This window comes from Saccopteryx leptura, chromosome 8 (assembly GCF_036850995.1).
Source record: "Saccopteryx leptura isolate mSacLep1 chromosome 8, mSacLep1_pri_phased_curated, whole genome shotgun sequence".
NCBI lineage: Eukaryota > Metazoa > Chordata > Mammalia > Chiroptera > Emballonuridae > Saccopteryx > Saccopteryx leptura.
This window is the reverse complement of record NC_089510.1, coordinates 70,907,421-70,929,354: the sequence shown is the minus strand read 5'-3', so window position 1 is coordinate 70,929,354 and position 21,934 is coordinate 70,907,421. Positions and strand designations below refer to the sequence as shown.

General features: G+C 36.2%; 1 protein-coding gene across 5 annotated transcripts in view; it reads left to right on the top strand.

Annotated features, from left to right (window-relative positions):
- The window catches only part of ATP11B (ATPase phospholipid transporting 11B (putative)), a 142,633-nt gene that overhangs the window by 91,771 nt on the left and 28,928 nt on the right, over nt 1-21,934 (top strand). For all 5 annotated transcript variants that reach the window (XM_066347696.1, XM_066347698.1, XM_066347695.1 and 2 more), the window contains 6 exons: nt 6,565-6,718; nt 10,386-10,488; nt 13,336-13,481; nt 15,025-15,084; nt 17,226-17,353; nt 18,372-18,510. In XM_066347696.1, the coding sequence (XP_066203793.1) occupies nt 6,565-6,718; nt 10,386-10,488; nt 13,336-13,481; nt 15,025-15,084; nt 17,226-17,353; nt 18,372-18,510 (730 nt within the window). The remainder of the gene's footprint in view (nt 1-6,564; nt 6,719-10,385; nt 10,489-13,335; nt 13,482-15,024; nt 15,085-17,225; nt 17,354-18,371; nt 18,511-21,934) is intronic.

The window sequence follows — 21,934 nt, the reverse complement described above, 5'->3', positions numbered from 1 at the left end:
GGCAGAGGCCAAGGAGCCATCCCCAGCGCCCGGGCCATCTTTTGCTCCAATGGAGCCTCGGCTGCGGGAGGGGAAGAGAGAGACAGAGAGGAAGGAGAGGGGGAGGGGTGGAGAAGCAGATGGGCGCCTCTCCTGTGTGCCCTGGCCGGGAATCAAACCCGGGACCTCTGCACGCCAGGCCGACGCTCTACCACTGAGCCAACCGGCCAGGGCTGGAATTCATATTTTGTTGCCTGTAAATAATATTTTATTGAAACACAGCCACATTTATTTATTTACATATCACTGATGAAGACATTTACACTATAATAGCACAGTTGAGTAGTTACAACAGACACCTTATAAAGCACTTATCTCATTTTTTATGCTGCTTGATACGCTGCAAGCCACAGTGACACAATATAACTTGATAGTGTCTTGAGTGCCACACGTATTGCCGTATGACATCTTACTATATTTTAATTATCAGTATCCATCTCCAAACAAGAAAAATGGACTTTTTAATATGATTTTTAAAGAACAGTGGAATGTTATTTTATCAAATTTGATACAAAGACAGCATTGTATTTATTATTCAGCGACACTTTAATATGCTACTGGTTGGAAAAGACAAATTCAAAGATGAAATATAAAATCTCATTACAGATTGTTATATTAAAATGTAAACTTTTATTACAGAATCAGTGTTAACAGATGGACATTTACAGTTGATTTTGATGATAGGGAACATTAAACACCAATTAAGCAAAATGTTATTCCTTTTCACCCCTGCAAAAGTGCTTTCCATTTTCTCAATAGTACACTTGTATTATTTTTAAAAATTATAATCAGTTATTATTCTAATTTTTACTTTTAAAATTTTGTTAAAATTTCTCTTGTCTTTTTTTTACTTTAAGTACCTACATAATATCTTGTCTTTTTTTTACTTTAAGTACCTACATAATATCCTCAATTTAGCCTCTTGGCCCACAGCACCTAAGACTGAAATATTTACTTCTGGCCTTTTACAAAAAACATTTGGCAACTCCTGATGTAGTTCACATGACCAAATTGGAAATCAGTCTGCACTCGACTAGTCAAAGAAAATTTCACAAGTATTTGCACTCTAAAGTCATTCTCTTTTTTTCTAAATCTGTTTTTTAATAGGCGCAAATAAGCTTTATTTAGGAGGCCCCATTTAATTCAGTTTGATTTTTCCACAATAATTTAATGAGTGCTTCAATATAAGACTAAGATTGCTTATATGTAGCTATTTAGGTCTCCTAAAGATGCCCATCATTTGCAGTCTTGTGACATTAGCTTGGAAAAACATGCGAAAAGACAGTTCCACAGATGTCAATTTACACTCAGTGCTTTATTTATGTTCACTATACAGGCATTGATGTGGTACTAGCTCAGGATTTCATCAAAGAAAAATTTATTTAAGGATGTTCTAAAGCAGCGGCTCTCAACCTGTGGGTCGTGACCCCGGCGGGGGTCGAACGACCAAAACACAGGGGTCACCTAAAGCTGGAAATACATATTTTATTTGAAAATGTATTGTATAATAAATACGTATTTCCGGCTTTAGGTGACCCCTGTGTTTTGGTCGTTCGACCCCCTCTGGGGTCGCGACCCACAGGTTGAGAACCACTGCTAAAGAGACAGTACAATTCTCAGAGGTTTATTTGCTTGAGTTAAAAAAGTTGATTAAGCCCTGGCCGATTTGCTCAGTGGTAGAGCATCGGCCTGGCGTGCAGGAGTCCCGGGTTCGATTTCCATCCAGGGCACACAGGAGAAGCACCCATCTGCTTTTCCACCCCTCCCCCTCTCCTTCCTCTCTGCCTCTCTCTTCCCCTCCTGCAGCCAAGGCTCCATTGGAGCAAAGTTGGCCCGGGCGCTGAGGATGGCTCCATGGCCTCTGCCTCAGGCGCTAGGATGGCTCTGGTCGCAATAGAGCATTGCCCCCTGGTGGGCATGCCGGGTGGATCCCGGTCGGGCGCATGCGGGAGCCTGTCTGACTGCCTCCCCGTTTCCAACTTCAGAAAAATACAATAAATAAATAAATAAGTTGATTAATCTAGGTAGTTATACTATAGTTTGGGAGCATCATTGTGGCTGCTTAATTAATTTAGGTACTATAATGTTAAGGAGAACTTCCTAAAACAGAAAATAATTGCTCAGAATCATTTACTTTACACTATATTCCTTCTAAAATGTTATTCCTGATTATAATAGTAATGTCTATTTTAAAAATACTGGAAATGATAAAGAAAATATGATGGTTAATATAATACAACCATCCAAAGATAATTATTTCTAGTTTAGAATATTTTCTTTAAGTCTTCTATAGATATAAACTTTAAGTGAACTTGTTAAGATCATGGACATTATTCATTTCCCTTCTTATAAAGAAGCTGTATTATAAAGTGAAGACTATACCTTAAAATAAAGTTTTGTCTTGCTATGTGAGATTTATATTACATTTTAGAGATACTATCTTTTTGGTAGAATACATTCCTGAGAAAATCATATGAGTCATTGATACTTTCAGGAAGTATAAATTCTAAAAATCTTGAGTGGAACAAAGAATTCATACCTTTGAAATTTTTAGTTTAGGCCTGACCTGTGGTGGCACAGTGGGTAAAGCATCAACCTGGAACTCTGAGGTCGCCAGTTCGAAACCCTGGGCTTGCCCAGTCAAGGCACATGTGAGAGTTGATGCTTTCTGCTTCTCCCCTACTTCTCTCTCTCCCTCTCTCTCTCTCTCTCTCTCTCTCTCTCTCTCTCTCTCTCTCTCTCCCTCTCTCCCTTTCTCCTTCTCTCTCCCCCCTCTCTAAAATGAATAAAGTCTTAAAAAAAAGAAAAAAATTTTTAGTTTTATATATGCATTTCTTCACAAACATATATTGATGTCTCCCAACTAGACATTTGGAACACACAGTCCTTTAGGTGTTTGTTTATATATTGTTTACTCTCAGAATACTTACAGTGTATAGGAAGAACGGAAGTAAATACAGACCTATCACAACTCAAGTGTAATTGAGGCAAGAACAGAAAGCTGTGGGTGGACAGAAGAGGGAAGGTTAGCCTAGACACAGAGCTGTGTGGAAACACCATGACTGTGTTGTCTCCAGAGAGATGAACTGTTATTAACTGGTCAGAGAGTGACACCAAGCAGCAAATTGTATGCAGATCCCCAGGCTGAGAGAGGCTCGTTCAAAGAATTGGTCCTAGTTAAGTACAACCATAGAATTGAATAGATGGGAGAAGTAAAGGTATGGGAAGTACTGAGGTATAAGGCTACAGAAGTGAGCACATGCTACCTACTGTCTGCCAGAACTGTGAGGAGCTTTTCCACATTTCATAAATATTATCCCATAGATTGTGAGATAATATGCTGATTTATAAAGCCTTTCCAGAGGAAAACCAGTACCGGGTGCCTTGGGAAGGTTCTCTAGGAACACTGATCTGATCTGTCTCTCTTCTGGCTGTTACCCCTTCTGCTCAGACAGTACTTAGGCTGAACACACTGGAGAAAGAACAAATTGCTAAATAAAATTTCCCCAATAGGGAGGAAAAACAGTTAATGTAGATGCTTATTTCAGGTATTGGGAGAATTAATAAATAAAAGAAGAAAACACTTTTTAGTTTATGTTGTAAAAGTTAATTGTTTACTACTTATCAGTTACAGTGCAACACAGTGATGATTAGGCATACGCTGTGAAGAACATTTTACCTTATAAGAGTTTTTTTTACTATTATAGAACTAAAAATCTATTTATATACTATTTAGTTTTTATAGATTATTGCTCACTTAATACTCTTTTCACTTCTTATTTTAAAATGGAAGGTAAAGCCATTATGAAAAATAGTATGAAAGTTCCTCAAAAAGTTAAAAATAGACCTACCATATCTAGCAATCTCATTTCTGGTCATATATCCAAAGGAAATGAAATCGCTATCTTGATGACGTACTTTCACCCTCATGTTTATTGCAGCATTGTTCTCAATAGGCAAGAATGAAAATAGCCATAATGTCCATTGATTTATCAGTGGCTAAAGAAAATGTAGTGTGTATATACAGGGGTAGGCAAAAGTACATTAAAAATAGTAATACAATACACAATAATACAAGAATAAACTTTTGTGTACTCACAACTGTAAACCTATTTTTGCCCACGCCTGTTTACAAAGAAATATTCAGCTATGAAAAGAAGGAAATTCTGCCTTTTGTGACAAAATGGATGGATTTTATTTTTCAGTCCTTGTTCATATTTTTCTTTCTTTCTTTTTCTAATTGATTTTGAGAGGTGGGAGGAGAGGAGAGTGAGTGAGAAGCATCAACTCATAGTTGCTTCACTTTAGTTGTTCATTGGTTGCTTCTCATATGTGCCTAGACCAGGGGCTCAAGCTAAGCCAGCAACCCCATGCTCAAGCCAGTGACCTCAGGGTTTCAAACCTGGGACCTCAGTGTTTCAGGTTGACACTTTATCCACTGTACCACCACTGGTCACGTGGAATGGATGGATCTTGAGGCATTATGCTAAGAGAAATAAGTCAGAGAAAGACAAATACTTAGATGTGGAATCTCAAAAAGTAGAACTCAAAGAAATAGAGAGAAGAATAGTAGTTCCCAGGGGCTGGGATGTGAGGAAATTGGGAGGTGATGCTCAAAGGATACAGACTTCCAGTGTATATATAAGATGAATTAGTTCTGGGGATCTAATTTACAGCTGGTGACTAGAATTAACATTACTGTATTATATATTGGAAAGTTGTTAAGAGTAGACCATAAATGTTATCACTACACACAAAATAAATGGTAATTATGAGGAAATGGAGTTGTTCACTAACTTTATTATGGTAATCATTTCACAATATGTATGTATATCAAATCACGTGGCACACCTTAAACTTACATGTGTTATATGTCATTATCTCAATAGAACTGGAGAAAAAAATAAAGTTAAAATGGAGGGATATTTCTCAGTAACAGTGTGCTATATTGTAAACCCAGTGGTCAACTGTAGTGTATTTATTGTTCTTTGTTTTAGGTGAGACTAGGGGAGATAATGAGGCAGACCTCCCTCCCGCATGCTCCCCAACAGATCTCCCTGACAACTCCATCTGGGGTTATCCGAGCTATTTATAGCTCCTGAGGCTGATATACTCAGACCAGCTGAGCCATCCTCAGTGCCCAGGACCACACTTGCTCGAACCAATTGAGCAACTGACTGCGGGCGGGAGGGGAAAAGAGAGCGAGTGAGAAAAAGGGAGGCAGAGAGAAGCAGCTGGTTGCCTCTCCTGTGTGCCCTGACTGGGAATTGAAACTGGGACATCCATACACTGGGCCAAGGCGCTATCCACTGCTGAGCTACCAGCTAGGACCAATAGTGTTCTGGGTTGTTGTTTTTTTTTGTATTTTTCTGAAGCTGGAAACAGGGAGGCAGTCAGACAGACTCCCGCATGCGCCCGACCGGGATCCACCCGGCAAGTCCACCAGAGGGCGATGCTCTGCCCATCCGGGGCATCGCTCTGTCGCGACCAGAGCTACTATAGTGCCTGGGGCAGAAGCCAAGGAGCCATCCCCAGCGCCCGGGCCATCTTTTGCTCCAATGGAGCCCTGGCTGTGGGAGGGGAAGAGAGAGACAGAGAGGAAGGAGAGGGGGAGGGGTGGAGAAGCAGATGGGCGCTTCTCCTATGTGCCCTGGCTGGGAATCGAACCCGGGACTCCTGCACGCCAGGCCGACGCTCTACCACTGAGCCAACCGGCCAGGGCCAGTGTTCTTGTTGTGGATGTAGCACAATGCTACTTTGAGTGCTGGCCTTAAACAGCATAAAGGAGCTTGAACCAGAATGTAAATCTATGCACTGCTTTTTTCATCAAGACAATTTTATTACCAAATGGGAGTAGGGAGAAACAGTGTAACAAAATAATGTTTGGCAATGTAGTTGATTTACATACTGATGCAAGTTTCTTATTTCTTCCTGGCAACAAATAATTGGCCCAGCTGCCAGTAATCAGACCATACTCTGAGTTGTGCTCATAACATATGCCCACAAAGGAAGTGTTATCCATGTTTCACCATAGTAATATCTAATGTTGCAGTCCATTGTAGGAGTTAATATCAAGAACAGTTATGATTCCTTCTTTCTTTTGCTTCCCACTTATACATAATTTAGCTCATGAATTTTCCTGAATTCTTTTTAAATTTTTTTAAATTATGATTTACTGAATATAACAATGTTTTTATTTTTGAAAGACTTTATACTCACAATCTTAGAGAATACACTCAGGTTATATGTTATAGTTCACATTTAGAAAATATAGTTACTGTATCTAAGTATTATTAGTTCATTGTAAAATTGAATATCATCTGTTTTATTTATTACATAAGTCACTCTCAGTTCTACTTAATCTTAATTTCAATACAATAGTTTGTTCCCTGACATATCAGTTATATAATTGTAAAGTCTGTAAATGAATGTTTTATCTTTCGGTAAGAATCTTGTTTACCAAGTGAGTATAAATAATGTGACTTTAAAGTACCTTACAGAAGTTGTAATTATTTTCTGTTTTAGAATTACAGAGGATCATGTGATTCAGCATGGTCTGGTGGTTGATGGGACCAGTTTATCTCTTGCACTCAGGGAGCATGAAAAGCTATTTATGGATGTCTGCAGAAATTGTTCAGCTGTATTATGTTGTCGTATGGCACCACTGCAGAAAGCCAAGGTATGCTTGTGTATAAGAAGTTCTGTAAAGATATATAGATCTAAAAGTGTTCTTTATCTATAGTTCCATTTAGTGTCTTGCAGTGTGTGAATCTTACTAAGTTAATCATTTCTCATATAATGAATTTTAACCATGTATAATTAGACCTTTGGAATTTTCAGAGTGAATATAAAAGTTTTAACTCTTCATAGTAACCTAGAAAGTCTGTGATGGGTAGCAGTACGAGATTGTCCTGAGCCACAAATTTAAGCTATGATAACTAAAGTTTCACAAGTTAGTTACCTACCTACTGAGGGAACCTATAGGCTTCAGTTCATATGTATCTTTGGGTGGTTCTGTTAATCTCTGCTTATTCTTGCATTCTTATGAAGTGATAATTCTCTTTGTTAAAAATAGCTACTAAGAATAAACTCAAAGTGAATAAAAGACAAATGTAAGTAATGAACTGATACTCCTAGAAGAAAAAAACAGGCAGTAAAATTTCAAACCTCTTGTAGTAATAGTTTTACTGATATATCTCCTAGGGCAAGGGAAACAAAGGAAAAAATAAACAAATACAGCTACATCAAATTTAAAAGCTTTTGCACAGCAAAAGAAATCAACAAAATCTAAAGAGAACCCACTGTATGGGAGGACATATTTGACAATGATACAGTACATCTGATAAGGGGTTAGTTTCCAAAATATGTAAAGATGTATACAACTCAACACCAGGAAGGCAAACAATCCAATTTAAAAATGGGCAAAGGACCTGAATAGATAACTTCTAATCATCAGAGAGACACAGATTAAAACCACTGTGAGGTACCACCTCACACCTGTCAGAATGGCTATCATCAATAAATCAACATACAACAAGTGCTGGAAAGGCTGTGGAGAAAAGGGAACCCTCATGTACTATTGTTGGTAATGCAAACTTTTGTAGCCACTGTGGAGAACTGTATGGCATTGCCTCAAAAAATTAAAGGTGTATCTGCCTTTTGACCTAGCTATCCCACTTCTAGGAATGTATCCTAAGAATCCTGCAACACTAATTCGAATGACTATATGAACCCCTATGTTTATTGCAGCATTATTTACAATAGTCAAGATCTGGAAACAACCCAAGTGCCCATCACTAGAAGATGGATAAAAAGCTGTAGTACATTCATACAATGGAATATTATACTTCCATTAAAAGAAGGGAATTTTGTGATAGAATAGATGAACCTGGAGATTATTATGCTAAGTGAAATAAGCCAGTCAGAAAGACAAGTACCATATGATTTCACTCAAATGTGAGATCTAATGAATAAACTAACAAACCAAATAGAAACAGAAGCATGGACACATGGAACAGACAGACAGCTGTCAGAGAAGGGAGAAGAGGAGCTAGATGAAAAGTTGAAGGGACTGGCCAAAAAACAAATACACATATCACATAGACACAGATAACAGTGATAGCCAGAGAGAAAGGGTGGTAGGGGTTTGGTGCAGGTGGACAGAGCAAGAGAAAATGGAGATAGAAAGAGATTTTGAATGGGGGTATAGGCACACAATACAGGGTACAGATGTTTAGTTGAGTTGCACACTTGAAACCTGTGTGGTTTTGTGAACCAATGTCACCTGAATAAATTCAATTCAATAAAAAATGAAAAGTAATAAATACACTTAATTTTTTTTGAAGATTTTATTTATTGATTTTACAGAGAGAGAGCAGGGAGTGGGGAGAAGTATCAACTCATAATTGCTTCACTTTAGTTGTTCATTGCTTGCTTGTCATATGTGCCTTGACCGGGCAAGCCCAGGGTTTCGAACCAGCAACCTCAGCATTCCAGGTCAGTGCTCTCTCTGTCCACTGCACTACCACAGGCCAGACACAAATACACTTTAGTAAGAAGTTGAAAAGCCTGATTGACTTGTGATATAAAGCTGTACACAGAAAATATTTAAATTTCAGCTATGATTCAAGTGAAAGTCTATAAATATTTTTTATAACTCCAAATTTGTAATTGGATTTCTTATACTATATTTTTCACAAGCAGTATCTTTTGAAGTGCACATCTAAACACTAATTGTTTCACATATAGGTCTAATAAATTAGATTTTTTTTCTTGCTTCATGGAATTTTGTTACAATGCCTATATCATCATAGCTCATGTTCCTCAGACTATGGATACTAAAACTGGAGACCGAACAGAGCTAATGCTTAGGTTTTTAATAAAAGTATGTTCAAGAATTTCAAAGAAACTTTTTTTTAGATTTTATTTATTCATTTTAGAGAGAGGAAACAGAGAGAGACACACACAGAGAGAGAGAGAGAGAGAAGGGGGAGGAGCAGAAAGCATCAACTCCCACATGTGCCTTGACCAGAAACTTTTTTTTATATATTGAATTTAATTTTGATTTTTTTTAATTTTAAAATTTTATAGATGAAAATAATCTTCCCTTTACATCAAATGAAAAGAATACTTTTTTTATTAAGATTTTGTTTGTTGACATTTTGGAGAGAAGGGAGAGAGAGAGGGAGAGAGAAAAATGGGGGTGGGGGAGGAACGGGGGGAGGAAGCGTCAACTTGTAGTAGTTGCTTCTTGTATGTGCCTTGACTGGGCAAGCTTGGGGCTTTGAACCAGCAACCTCAGTATCCCAGGTTGATTCTTTATCCACTGCACCAACATAGGTTAAGAATATTTTCTTAAGAGAGAAAAATTTTGCCTGACAAAATTCAAGTAAGTGTAATTATTTTTACACAGTTATTATTAAGCTTCTTTACAAATTTAAGTCTTATTTAAAGATTTTTGCTTCCCATAATAAAATTCAAGATAATACTGTTTTGTAATGTTATTTCTGTTTCTTCTTCCTTTTTTTGAGAGAGACAGACAGGAAGGGAGAGAGATGAGAAGGACCAACTCATAGTTGTGGCACTTCAGTTCATTGATTGCTTCTCATATGTGCCTTGACCAGGGGGCTCCAGCTGGGCCAGTGACCCCTTGCTCAAGCCAGCAACCTTGGGCTTCAAGCCAGCGATCATGTCGATGATCCCACACAAGCAGGCAGCTTCAGGATTTCAAATGGATCCTTGGTGTCCCATGTTTACACTATCCACTGTATTACCACTGGTCAGGCTGCAATGTTATTTCTAAAAGATTTCTAACATCTTTTTTTAAATTTTTTGTTTATTTATTTATTTATTTTACAGAGACAGAGAGAGAGTCAGAGAGAGGGATAGATAGGGACAGATAGACAGGAACGGAGAGATGAGAAGCATCAATTATTAGTTTTTCGTTGCGACACCTTAGTTGTTCATTGATTGCTTTCTCATATGTTCCTTGACCGTGGGCCTTCAGCAGACCGAGCAACCCATTGCTTGAGCCAGCGACCTTGGGTCCAAGCTGGTGAGCTTTGCTCAAACCAGGCAAGCCCGCGCTCAAGCTGGAGACCTCGGGGTCTCGAACCCGAGTCCTTCCGTATCCCAGTCCGATGCTCTACCCACTGCACCACCGCCTGGTCAGGCAAGATTTCTAACATCTTAGTGGAGACATCCCTCAAAAAATGAACCCCAGAGCATATTATTGTCTAATATAAAATTAATTTTTTCTGCTTCCTTCAACAGTTATTTAAGATAAATGACTATATAAGAAAGTTGAAATTTTATCACAAGTAACTAATTAGTTGTATGTCTTTCAGGTAATAAGACTGATAAAAATCTCACCTGAAAAACCTATAACATTGGCTGTTGGTGATGGTGCTAATGATGTAAGCATGATACAAGAAGCACATGTTGGCATAGGTGATTGATTTTTTTTCCCCCTCCAAGCTCATAACATTGATACAGTTATTTGGGGATTTTGAATTTTCCTTTTGTAGACTAAAGTGCAACATTAAATACATGAATGAAAACTAAATGCAACATGGTAATATATCACAGTGTATCCCCCATCAGAAGCCTGTTAGCCTAAATTTAATTCCAAATTTTCAAGGACATGAATACCACATTAGTGAATTTATGTTTTCCAGTTCTCCTTCATAATAAAGTAACTCTGATTTAAGTATAATTTTATACTATTTAAAGTAGTTTCACACAGTACTTTATCACTTTTAAATACTAAATTTGTGTTTTACATGGTGCCCCTCATGGTTTTAAATTCTTGTTTTAAAATGTTATTGTTATTTGTCTATAAAGATTTTTCAGCTCATTTTAAAGATAATTTTTAGAGACAGGAAATTTATACCAAACTAATAAAATATAAATTTTCATATAGTCTTCTAATTTAATAATCTTTATCCTAATTTTTATAGCATTTTTATTGGATTCATAATACTATTTTATTTATATTTAAATTTATCAATCATTTCTTATTTAAACCATATTTTGACCTGCTTCCCTCAATGATTTTATTATACAAATCAGAAGTAAAGAGAAAACTATGGGTTTTTCATAAAAGTATAAATTTTAGAGTTAGAAAATCATTTAGATAGTTCTGGAATTATATCTGTAATTACTCGTGATGAGTAGTTTCTACTGGTCTAATTTCTACTGTATCTCTGAAATAACTCCTACCTCTTTATGATAAATAACTCTTCATTTTGAAAACCTGATTTTCTTTCCAGTTTGTATATTATTCCCCATAAATCTCCCTAACAATGTGATAGTTCCTATACCATATATAAATGCATTAAAAGCTATATAGTATTTATAACAGTGGGTTTTTTTGTTTTGTCTTGTTTTGTTTTTATATTTTTCTGAAGCTGGAAATGGGGAGAGACAGTCAGACAGACTCCCGCATGCGCCCGACTGGGATCCACCCAGCACGCCCACCAGGGGGTGATGCTCTGCCCATCAGGGGGCGATGCTCTGCCCCTCCGGGGCATCGCTCTGTTGCGACCAGAGCCACTCTAGCGCCTGGGGCAGAGGCCAAGGAGCCATCCCCAGTGCCCGGGCCATCTTTGCTCCAATGGAGCCTCGGCTGCGGGAGGGGAAGAGAGAAACAGAGAGGAAGGAGAGGGAGAGGGGTGGAGAAGCAAATGGGCACTTCTCCTGTGTGCCCTGGCCGGGAATCGAACCCAGGACCTCTGCACGCCAGGCCGACACTCTACCACTGAGCCAACCAGGCAGGGCCTATAACAGTGTTTTTTGAGTATGGTAACAGACTAGTGAATAGAATAGATTCAAACATCTGGAAGTTTAGTGTATAACAAAGGGGACCTTTCAAATAAGTAGGGAAACAAGTTACTTGATTAAAAATACTGATAAAACTTATTAAAGATCATGGAATAATAGAAGAAAAATTTAATGAAAATCCTGTATTTTTAGGTGTGGAAGTATCTTTTGAGTTATCAAACAGCAAGGAAAAGATCAATATGTGTGGCAGAAATAACTACTGACCCAAAACAATTTTAAAGGCAAAGTAGTAAAGAATATTTGCAAAATAGATGACAAAGTATTAATATTTCTAATATATGAACTTAATACTAAGTGGAAATATGTGGAAGGATGTGAGACATCAGTTGTCACAAAAGGAGAAATCTAAAGGAATGCTTAATCCATGAAAACCTATTTAATCTCACTAATAATCAGAAGAATGCAAGTTTAAATTGCCTGTCAGAGTGACAAAAATTACAGAGAATGATAGTCTGAATTAGTAAAGGTATAGATCAACAAATGCTCTTATTCGACATTAGTAGAAGTCAGAATTGTAAATGATTGCCTGTTGACCTGGCAATCATGCATCTAGCATTTTTTCTAAGAAAATATGTGAATATGTTGACAAAGATACGTTATAAACAGTGTCCATAATAGCATATTAAGGGACAAAAGTAGATTACAGAACAATCCTATTTTTATACATTTGTTTGTATGTATACTAAATATACACACATAAAAAATATGCAGAAGGAAAAATTCTAAAGGGATATATACCAAAAATAGTGGTTTTCTCTAGATACTATGAATATAGGTGATTGTCTCTACCTATACATTTTGAAACATTTTGATCCTTTTATGACAAAACTTAAAATTTTTAATTCTGAAAAATAATTTTTTAAAGCTGCTTTTAGATTTAAAAAGCTAACTTGGCAATAGCTCTTGAAACCTAAAAGATTTATTATAACCTAAAAAAAAGTACTCATGTTTATCAGATAAAATTATGTACTGATTTTAGATGATACTATACTTTTCTTTCTAAAAGCACATTTTGTTTGAGTTATGCATGAAAATGTTAAAGCAATTAAACATGCTCATTTTTGCTAGGTTCAGATTACTCAATTTGAATATTTCTTATGTTCAGTGAAATTGAAACTGTTTTATATCATTCTCTCCATTAGAAATCTATTAACTTTCAGCTTTTTAGTGTAATTTATGTTATTAGATCCTAGACTTTCAATATTATTTTTATATTAATTGTATTTTATATATTCTAAATCTTTGAAAATTGATGTTACATATCTGGTATAGTAGCTTTGTATTAATTACATATTTGATTTAGAACATACTTTGGGGAGTCTGCTATCTTCTGTATATTAGGACATGGTGATCCTAAAGCCACATGCAACAGCTATAATTAACATTTCACAAAGTATTATGAAAATTTACTTATCAGTTATCAATTAATTTGCCTTTTTGTTCCCTTTATCACAGGAATCATGGGTAAAGAAGGAAGACAAGCTGCAAGAAACAGTGACTATGCAATAGCTAGATTTAAGTTTCTCTCCAAGTTGCTTTTTGTTCATGGTCATTTTTATTATATTAGAATAGCTACCCTTGTACAGTATTTTTTTTATAAGGTGAGTTTCATGGAGATATTTTATTTTATTTTAATGTTTATTGTATTGAGTTTAGAGAGAGAAAGAGGGAGACAGGAACATCGATCTCCTGTATGTGCCCTGATGGAGGATCAAACCATCAGTCTCTGCACTTCGGGACGATGTTCTAACCCAGTGGTTGGCAAACTCATTAGTCAACAGAGCCAAATATCAACAGTACAACGATTGAAATTTCTTTTGAGAGCCAAAGTTTTTAAACTTAGACTATATAGGTAGGTACATTCCTTATTGAGGTAGTGCCCACACATGATATTTTGTGAAAGAGCTGCATGTGGCTCGCAGTTTGCCGACCAGGGTTCTAACCAACTGAGCTATCCAGCCAGGGCGTGGAGATATTTTAGAATCAGTTATTGATATAGTAATTTGAGGCTTCAATTTAAGGAATTCTGTTACCATACAAATTATTCTTAAAATTGTTTCCATAGTGAAATAACAGTTTATAGAATATACTTTGAATATTAGTCAGGAATCCAATGTGTAATGACAGAAAGCAAATCAGTGGTTGCTGATGCCAAGGGTGCAGATTATAGAATTGACTGGAAAGGGATATAGAGAACTTTGCATGATAGACAAGTTCTTTTGTTTGATCGTGGTGGTGGTTGCATACATGTATAAATGCATCAAAACATTAAAAAATTTATACTTAAACTTGATACATTTTATTCTATGCAATTTGGAACTCAGTTTTATTTCTTTGATGTTATTTTGTTCTGAACCAGTAATAAGTTTTAATTTAACTTTAGTATAATGATTTCAAGCAGAGGTTCTAAGTCTTTGTGCCATGAATGACCATTTGGTATCTTAGTGAGATATATAAATTATAGGACTTTTAGATGCATAAAATAAATAGGATTACAAGGAAACTAATTATGTTGAAATACTTTTCTATCTCATGACCCTTTTGGGGAAGGTGGGAGACTGCGGAACTCAGGTTAATAACCCCTGAGTACCAAGACATTGAATACATCTGTGTGTCCTATAGTGCATATCTACCTCTAAGTGATAGCTGTAAGCCAATGAAGGAACATAGGTTGACTACATACTGCTAATAAATGATGATGGCAGGGGTTTTTTCTAGCTTATTTTTATAGCTTTTCTGTGACATATGAATATTGAAATGGAAAGATGTTTTGATAGTTTTATGTATTTGAAATATTTGAGTATTTTAAAGGTATTATAGCCCCAAAGTTGAAGTAAAACTTACTTATTATACTAGATATGAAAAGTAGTGAATAATAATTGGAAGGTGTAAATTAAAAATTATGGCACTGCTTGGCTATAGTACGAGTCAGTGACATTACATTTGCAGTGCTGCTTAAACACTTTTAGACTTTTTTTAATAAAATGGAAATTCTGTTTTCCCATTTTACATAGACAAGTTCTTATGGGCACATTTGTTTTCCATTTCAACTGCAATTGTATTTCTGAACTCATTAGCTATTTAAATTTTTTTTTCTTTTAGAACTAAATATTTTAATTATTTTTATTTAATCTTGTTTTTCAGAATGTGTGCTTTATCACACCTCAATTTTTATATCAGTTCTACTGTTTGTTTTCTCAACAAGTAAGTAGAAGCTTTTGTTTTATACTTTCAGGAAAAGTGTGTATGTTCAGTCTTTGATAGATACTTGGAAGGAATTTTTCTTAGTTCTGCTAATAACTAGATAAAACTATTGTAGTTAGTGTATTTAATCAGTATGATGTTAATCTTTACTCTGATTTTCCGTTTGAAGTTAGTGTTAATACCAAAATATATTTTAACTCTGAGTACTTCTTTAAAAATAGATATTAACTCTTAACAGCTTAATAGAGAATTCTGGTAACTTTTCCAACTTATGTGTAATATTTCTATAAAATCCATATCAAGCCAGGCCAAAAATTTATTGGGGAATTACCTCTTTCTTTTTGACTCAGAATTTTGTTAGATTTGGAAGGAACCGTAGTGATAAAGTCCAAGGATGAATACAGGTTTAATCTTAGAAGCTAACTATAAATAATGGATTGTGACTACCAGGAGCACTATATTGAAAGGGGTTCTGAAGCTGTACTCTCAGAGGAAAAACCTGTTCTTGATTAGCAGAAGCTGTAATGAGCACTTGATAGTGATGGGTCTTTGGTTACACATATGTCACATATTTCCCATTCCTGTCTTAATTTATAAAAAAGGAAATTGAAATGTACAGAGATTCATAACTTGCCCATAGATCTCTTTTCCTTTTTTTTTTTTTTTTTTTGTACTTTTCTGAAGCTGGAAACGGGGAGAGACAGTCAGACAGACTCCCGCATGCACCCGACCGGGATTCACCCGGCACGCCCACCAGGGGGTGACGCTCTGCCCACCAGGGGGCGATGCTCTGCCCCTCCGGGGCGTCGCTCTGCCGCGACCAGAGCCACTCTAGCGCCTGGGGCAGAGGCCAAGGAGCCATCCCCAGCGCCCGGGCCATCTTTGCTCCAATGGAGCCTTGGCTGCGGGAGGGGAAGAGAGAGACAGAGAGGAAGGAGGGGGTGGGGGTGGAGAAGCAAATGGGCGCTTCTCCTATGTGCCCTGGCCGGGAATCGAACCCGGGTCCCCTGCACGCCAGGCCGACGCTCTACCGCTGAGCCAACCAGCCAGGGCCCCATAGATCTCATAGTCAATAACTAAACCGTACTTGGACCTACTGCTTCTAACTACTTGAACACCCACTTCACATACCACACTGTACATCTCTAATTGAACAAGACATTTGTTCAAATTTATTGAATAATGAGCTTAATTATCTTAGGTTTTTCATGAGTTTTTTCCTATCCTTAATATTTTCTCCTCTGTTTACAATCTAACTCTAAATTCTAAATACCTGCTTAGGCGTTGATTGCCAATAACAGTATTCGCTTATTTGAATGAAATAAAGAGTGCTGTAAGAGCATGTGACAAGGAAAACTAACCTATTTTGATTAAGTTGTCAGGGAGTTTACAGTTTAATTAAAGATAAAGTATTAATAAAAACATTACGTGAAGCATAGACAAAGCATTAAGCAAATTAGTACCAGCAGTAGCACATATGACTGTTTAGAACAGGAAGTTATAAATATTTAAACTTTCATAGATCATGCCTTAAAGGAAGAGTAGGATGTAGATGTGAAGACAAAACCATGAAAGCAAAACTAATTGTGTAGCTTGTAAAAGGATACATAGTAAGAAACCTAGAAGCATGTGACCAAATTGTGGAGAAATTTGAAATGAAGAGCCAATTCACTATAATTCCAGAATTACTTGACAAAATATTTCAACTCCCACAAAAACTAAAAATTTATAAATAGTATGTGCATGTTTATGTCAGAAACAAATTGGAGTTATTAAAATGGATTTTTGTATAAATTGAAAAAACCATATAATTTTTATGCTTATTTTTATTTTTTTAAAATAGTTTACCACTGATTTGAGAGAGAGGAAGGGGGAGAAAAAGAGAATGGGGTGAAAAAGGGGAGAGAAAGAAGCATCAACTCATTGTTCCACTTAGCTCCATTTAGTTGTGCACTCATTGGTTGCTTCTTGTATGTGCCCTGACTGGGGATCAAACCTGTGACCTCGGTACACCATGGTAACGCTCTGGCCACTGAGCAACTGGGCCAGGACCTGTATTATTTTTAATATGCTTCTTTGTATTTATATGCATAAATATAACATATATTTTAGAATCTCAAAATTCCAATTTTTCTTCCTAGACACTGTATGACAGCGTGTACCTGACTTTATACAATATTTGTTTTACTTCCCTACCTATTCTGATATATAGTCTACTAGAACAGCATATAGACCCTCAAGTATTACACAACAAGCCCACCCTCTATCGGTAAGTATTTTCCAGTATTAAATGTCCATAACATTTCTGATTGCAAGTAGTATATACTTGTTAGTTTTTAAAAGTACCTCAAAATAAGCAGATACATTAAATAGTGTCTTGGTGATTAATGCTCTACTAAGGAAAGTACTTTAGTTCTATGGTTTATAGTTGTTAAACAGTAAATTTCCCAGTGTTTTTAAGAACAAACACTTTCATCCTAGTAATGCATTGGGCAGTTGTATAACTTGCATTTATTTGTTGTTCCAAGCCAATAATATATTATTTTATGTGCACAAAAGATATTATTCAGTAATTGTCTGTCTCTAGAGTTTCTAAAAAATTACTTTATGTTCTAGCATTGCCAAATTTATGAGTAGTAATCAATGTAGAGTTGAGGACATTAATCCTTGTCCCATATACCCTGTGTCCTGGTTCCACAGAACCACATAATCACAGAGATGTGGAACTATTCCTAAGGACTAACTTAAGATTTCCACATTACCCTGGACCTCCACTCTTATAGAGGAATTCAGTTATATAGAAATGGCAAGAACTTAACCTTGATTTCCCAGAAGATATAATAAGACTGACTTGTTCCAAAATTGGCCAAGACTGTTCTTGTCATAATAGCTCTTGATGGAAATGATGTCGATAGGGAGCTTCAGTGCTGAACCTAACTCAAATGACTCCACTAACAAGAACAAGCATGGCAGAGTGACTGAATGTTTACAACAGAATATAGTACAGAAAAAGCAACTTTTCACAATTAAACTGAAGTATTATGCCTATCATATTTCTTTATCAAATAAAATGAATTTGAATGTATGATGTGAACTATAAGCTGTTACACAGGTATATGATATTTTTACAAGCAGTGGTTTATAAATTGGGGTTTATTATTTCTGCCAATATTTCCAAATAATTTTTAAAAATCTAGTTTTTTGATTATGAAATTTTAACATTGAGTTGGTAAATAATAAATGAGTCAATATGTTCCTTTTTCTCCTCTTTTATTTTAAATTTACAGAGATATTAGTAAAAACCGTCTACTGAGCATTAAAACTTTTCTTTATTGGACCATCCTGGGTTTCAGTCATGCCTTTATTTTCTTTTTTGGATCCTATTTTCTAATGGGGAAAGATATATCTCTGCTTGGAAATGGCCAGGTAAACTACATAATGTTTTTATTGTTTGTTAATAATTTGATTTAATTTGTTTTTTGATAACTTTCTGTCATAAAAAATAAAATTCAATTTAAATTATGAAATTGCATATATTAAAACAATTATAAAAAGGTTTTAAACTTTTTTACTTAATAAAATTTTTATACAAATAAAAATTTAAAAAGGCAGTACAGTTTGTAATCTTAATGTGAAACTCAAGGCACTAGGCAGTCAGTTTTGCTCTTCAAACATGAGTTAATGCAGAGGGATGTGTTCATGCCCCTGCATGCTTTTCAGGATTGCGCTTTTAATGATCGCTACTGTGTATTTAGTGCTGCTTTTGTGTTCAGTGCTTTACATGCCCCATATCCAGTAATCCTCACAATAATCCTTTTGGAGAAGAGAAATGAGGATTTAATGATTAGTTTGTTGCTTTTAGTTGCATAAATTATATTTTTGGTGTGCTTAGGAAGTGCTACCATACTGTGCAGTGCACACTAGCAATTTTGAGAAAGTTGTGAGTAACTGTTTAAAATGGCCACTTTTCTGAAATGTGAAATTGAGAAAGAGTGCCACATAGTACATTGTTACTGTGTCCTAATTGGAGTGCTCATGATGAGAGACTCTTGGCAGAACGAGGCCTATTTCTCTATGCTTAGCAAGATATGTCAGGAGGAAAAGAAGTGACAGCAGTGGTCCTATGGTGGACTGGAAATGCATTTCCACCTTTTGTTTCCCTTTCCCATTGGCAATACTTAAGTTTTGTAAAATATTTTTGGAGACACAAACAATATTTGCAAATAGGTGAATATTAAGTTTTATCTGTTCTGCAAACATTTGAAATATAATATAACCCTTCCCTTGAAATACAGTACTAGACTTTGAATGTATAAGGGTAACTAATGCACTTGGTCATGGGGCTTAGAGTCTTGTAAGAGATATAGAAAATCAGCAAATAAAATAAAATCTCAGGAGCATTGAAGGAAATAGGTTTCAGTTGTAGGGAGGCTTGCCTGATCAGGTGGTGGTGCAGTGGATCGAGTGTTGACCTGGGACACTGAGGACTCAGATTCGAAACCCTGGTGTCACCGGCTTGAGTGTGGGATCATAAACATGACCCCATGGTCGCTGGCTTGAGCCCAAAGGTTGCTGGCTTGAGCAAGGGGTCACTGGCTCAGCTGGAGCCCCCAGGTCAAAGCACATATTGTATGAGAAAGCAATCAGTGACCAACTAAAATGCCGCAGCTATGAGTTGATGCTTCTCATCTCTCTCCCTTCCTGTCTGTTCTTTTCTCTGGCTTTCTAAAAGAAAAAAAAATTGTAAGGAGGCTTGAATCATTCACATTACTTCTTCTTATTCTTTTTTTTTTTTTGCAAGAGAGAGAGAGATGAGAAGTATCAACTTATAGTTGCATCATTTTAGTTGTTCACTGATTGTTTCTCAAACATGCCTTGACTGGGGGGCTCCAGCCAACCTAGTGTCCTTGGGCTCAAGCCAGCGAACTTTAGGCTCAAGCCAGTGACCTGTGTCAAGCTGGCAAGCTTGCGCTCAAGCTGGATAAGCTGTGCTTAAGCCAGTGACCTTGGGGTTTAAAACCTGGGACCGCAGTTCCAGGTTGACATTCTATCCACTGTACCACCACAGGTCAGGCTTCATGTTTCTTTAAAAGGTAGAGTAGGAACATACTACCACTCAGTTTTGAGGACATCGTTAGCCTGATTTAGACAAAAAGGTGAATCTAGTTTGTGTTGCATAAAGGTTACAGCACTTAATAATTACCTTTTATTGAGTTTGTTCTCTGTGCCAGGTATATCGTATGTATTAGCTTGTTAAATTGTAATAACAACCCTGTATGTGAAAAATGTCATTATTACTTTTGCACATTAGTTAACTTCAGAGAGGAAAATTCAAACTCACAATGCTGTGACTTTAAACTCTGTGTGTTTAACTACTATCCTAAATCCCTTTAAGAAACAAATATACCAGTGCCCTTCTGCACGGCATTGCCACCTGTGTGAAGGACCACCAAACATATTAGATATATGAGTGAGTATGCCCATTTTCACCTGAAATGGAGTGAAAACTGAATAGAATGAAGAGAGGAAGGAGTTAAGATGGAAGGTGTCATTGGATGAAAAGGAAGTTAAAGAGATATTTTAATAGTTACTCATTTTTTTATTTTGCACATAACATGTGCCCATTATGATAAATTTAAAATATATAGGAAAAAATATAAAGAAAGTAAAGTAACTGTTGTCTTTTTACCAGATGTAATTTTATCATTTTAACATATTTCCTTTCTTTTCTTCTTTTTTTGCTATTTTTCATTAACTTTGTAATTTATATCCCCTTAGTTCTCAAGTATAGGCTTATAATAATTAGCCCCTTATAGCCTAAGTGATTTTACATTTTAGTAAAAATACTTCAAAAAATATTGTCACAACTGCATATTTTATACTGTCATAACTTAAAATATTTTTTTTAATTTGAGAATTTAAATTTGCTTTTAGTTTTCAGTGACGATTTAAAAAATTGTCTTGAGCACGCTTTAAACAAAAGATAAAAATCTTCATGAAGAATAAATATTGGTCTTGAGTACAAAAGTTTTTTCTTTACCACCAGGTACTTATTATTTTGTTTTGTTTTGTTTTTCTAACTCAAACTGAAAATCATTAACTTCTTTTCTCTTTTACTAGTTCTATCAGTCAAATATTGTATATACCACTAGAAAGTAATCTACTGCTGCCTGCCACCAATACTAATAGTAAAAAAGAAGCAAACATTGGATTCAAATCAAATTGGATTCACAACCTGGCACCTGAGTTATCATTTTCATAGTTTGGGGATGAGTTAGTTAATCTCTCTATGACCCAGTTTCCTTATCTACAAAATTAGGAGTATAATCCCAACTGTAGAGGTTTGATGTGAGGATTCAATGATATAGGTAGAGTATTTAGCACAGTTGCTAGCATATAGAAGTTCTCAATAAGTCTTGGCAGCATTAGTTGTTATTTTTACTATCAAAACATTATATTAAAGACTCTGGTTTACCGAGTCCCACCTGATCTACTTCTCCCAGAAACCTCTCCCCTCTAAACTGTAAGTAAAACTGCCCTTGCTGGCTTTCTAAAACGTGCTCATTTTTAGTTCCAAGCCACTTCTACATTTCCTCTCCAGAGTGCTCTTGCCTCTTTTTCCCCAGACTTTCTCTTCCTCTTACAGCCATCTATTCTCAGACATCTGTTCTTCACCCCGTTCTTTTGCTCCACCTCTTATGTCTCCCTGTACTGAAAGTCTTTTTAGACATCTAGTCCATGTCACATTGTTCACTGGACGTGTTGAATGTGTTTTGTTTTCTAATAATTATCCTTTTATATCCAAGACATCTACAGATAATTTGCGAACCAGGGGGCAAGTACTGGAAAG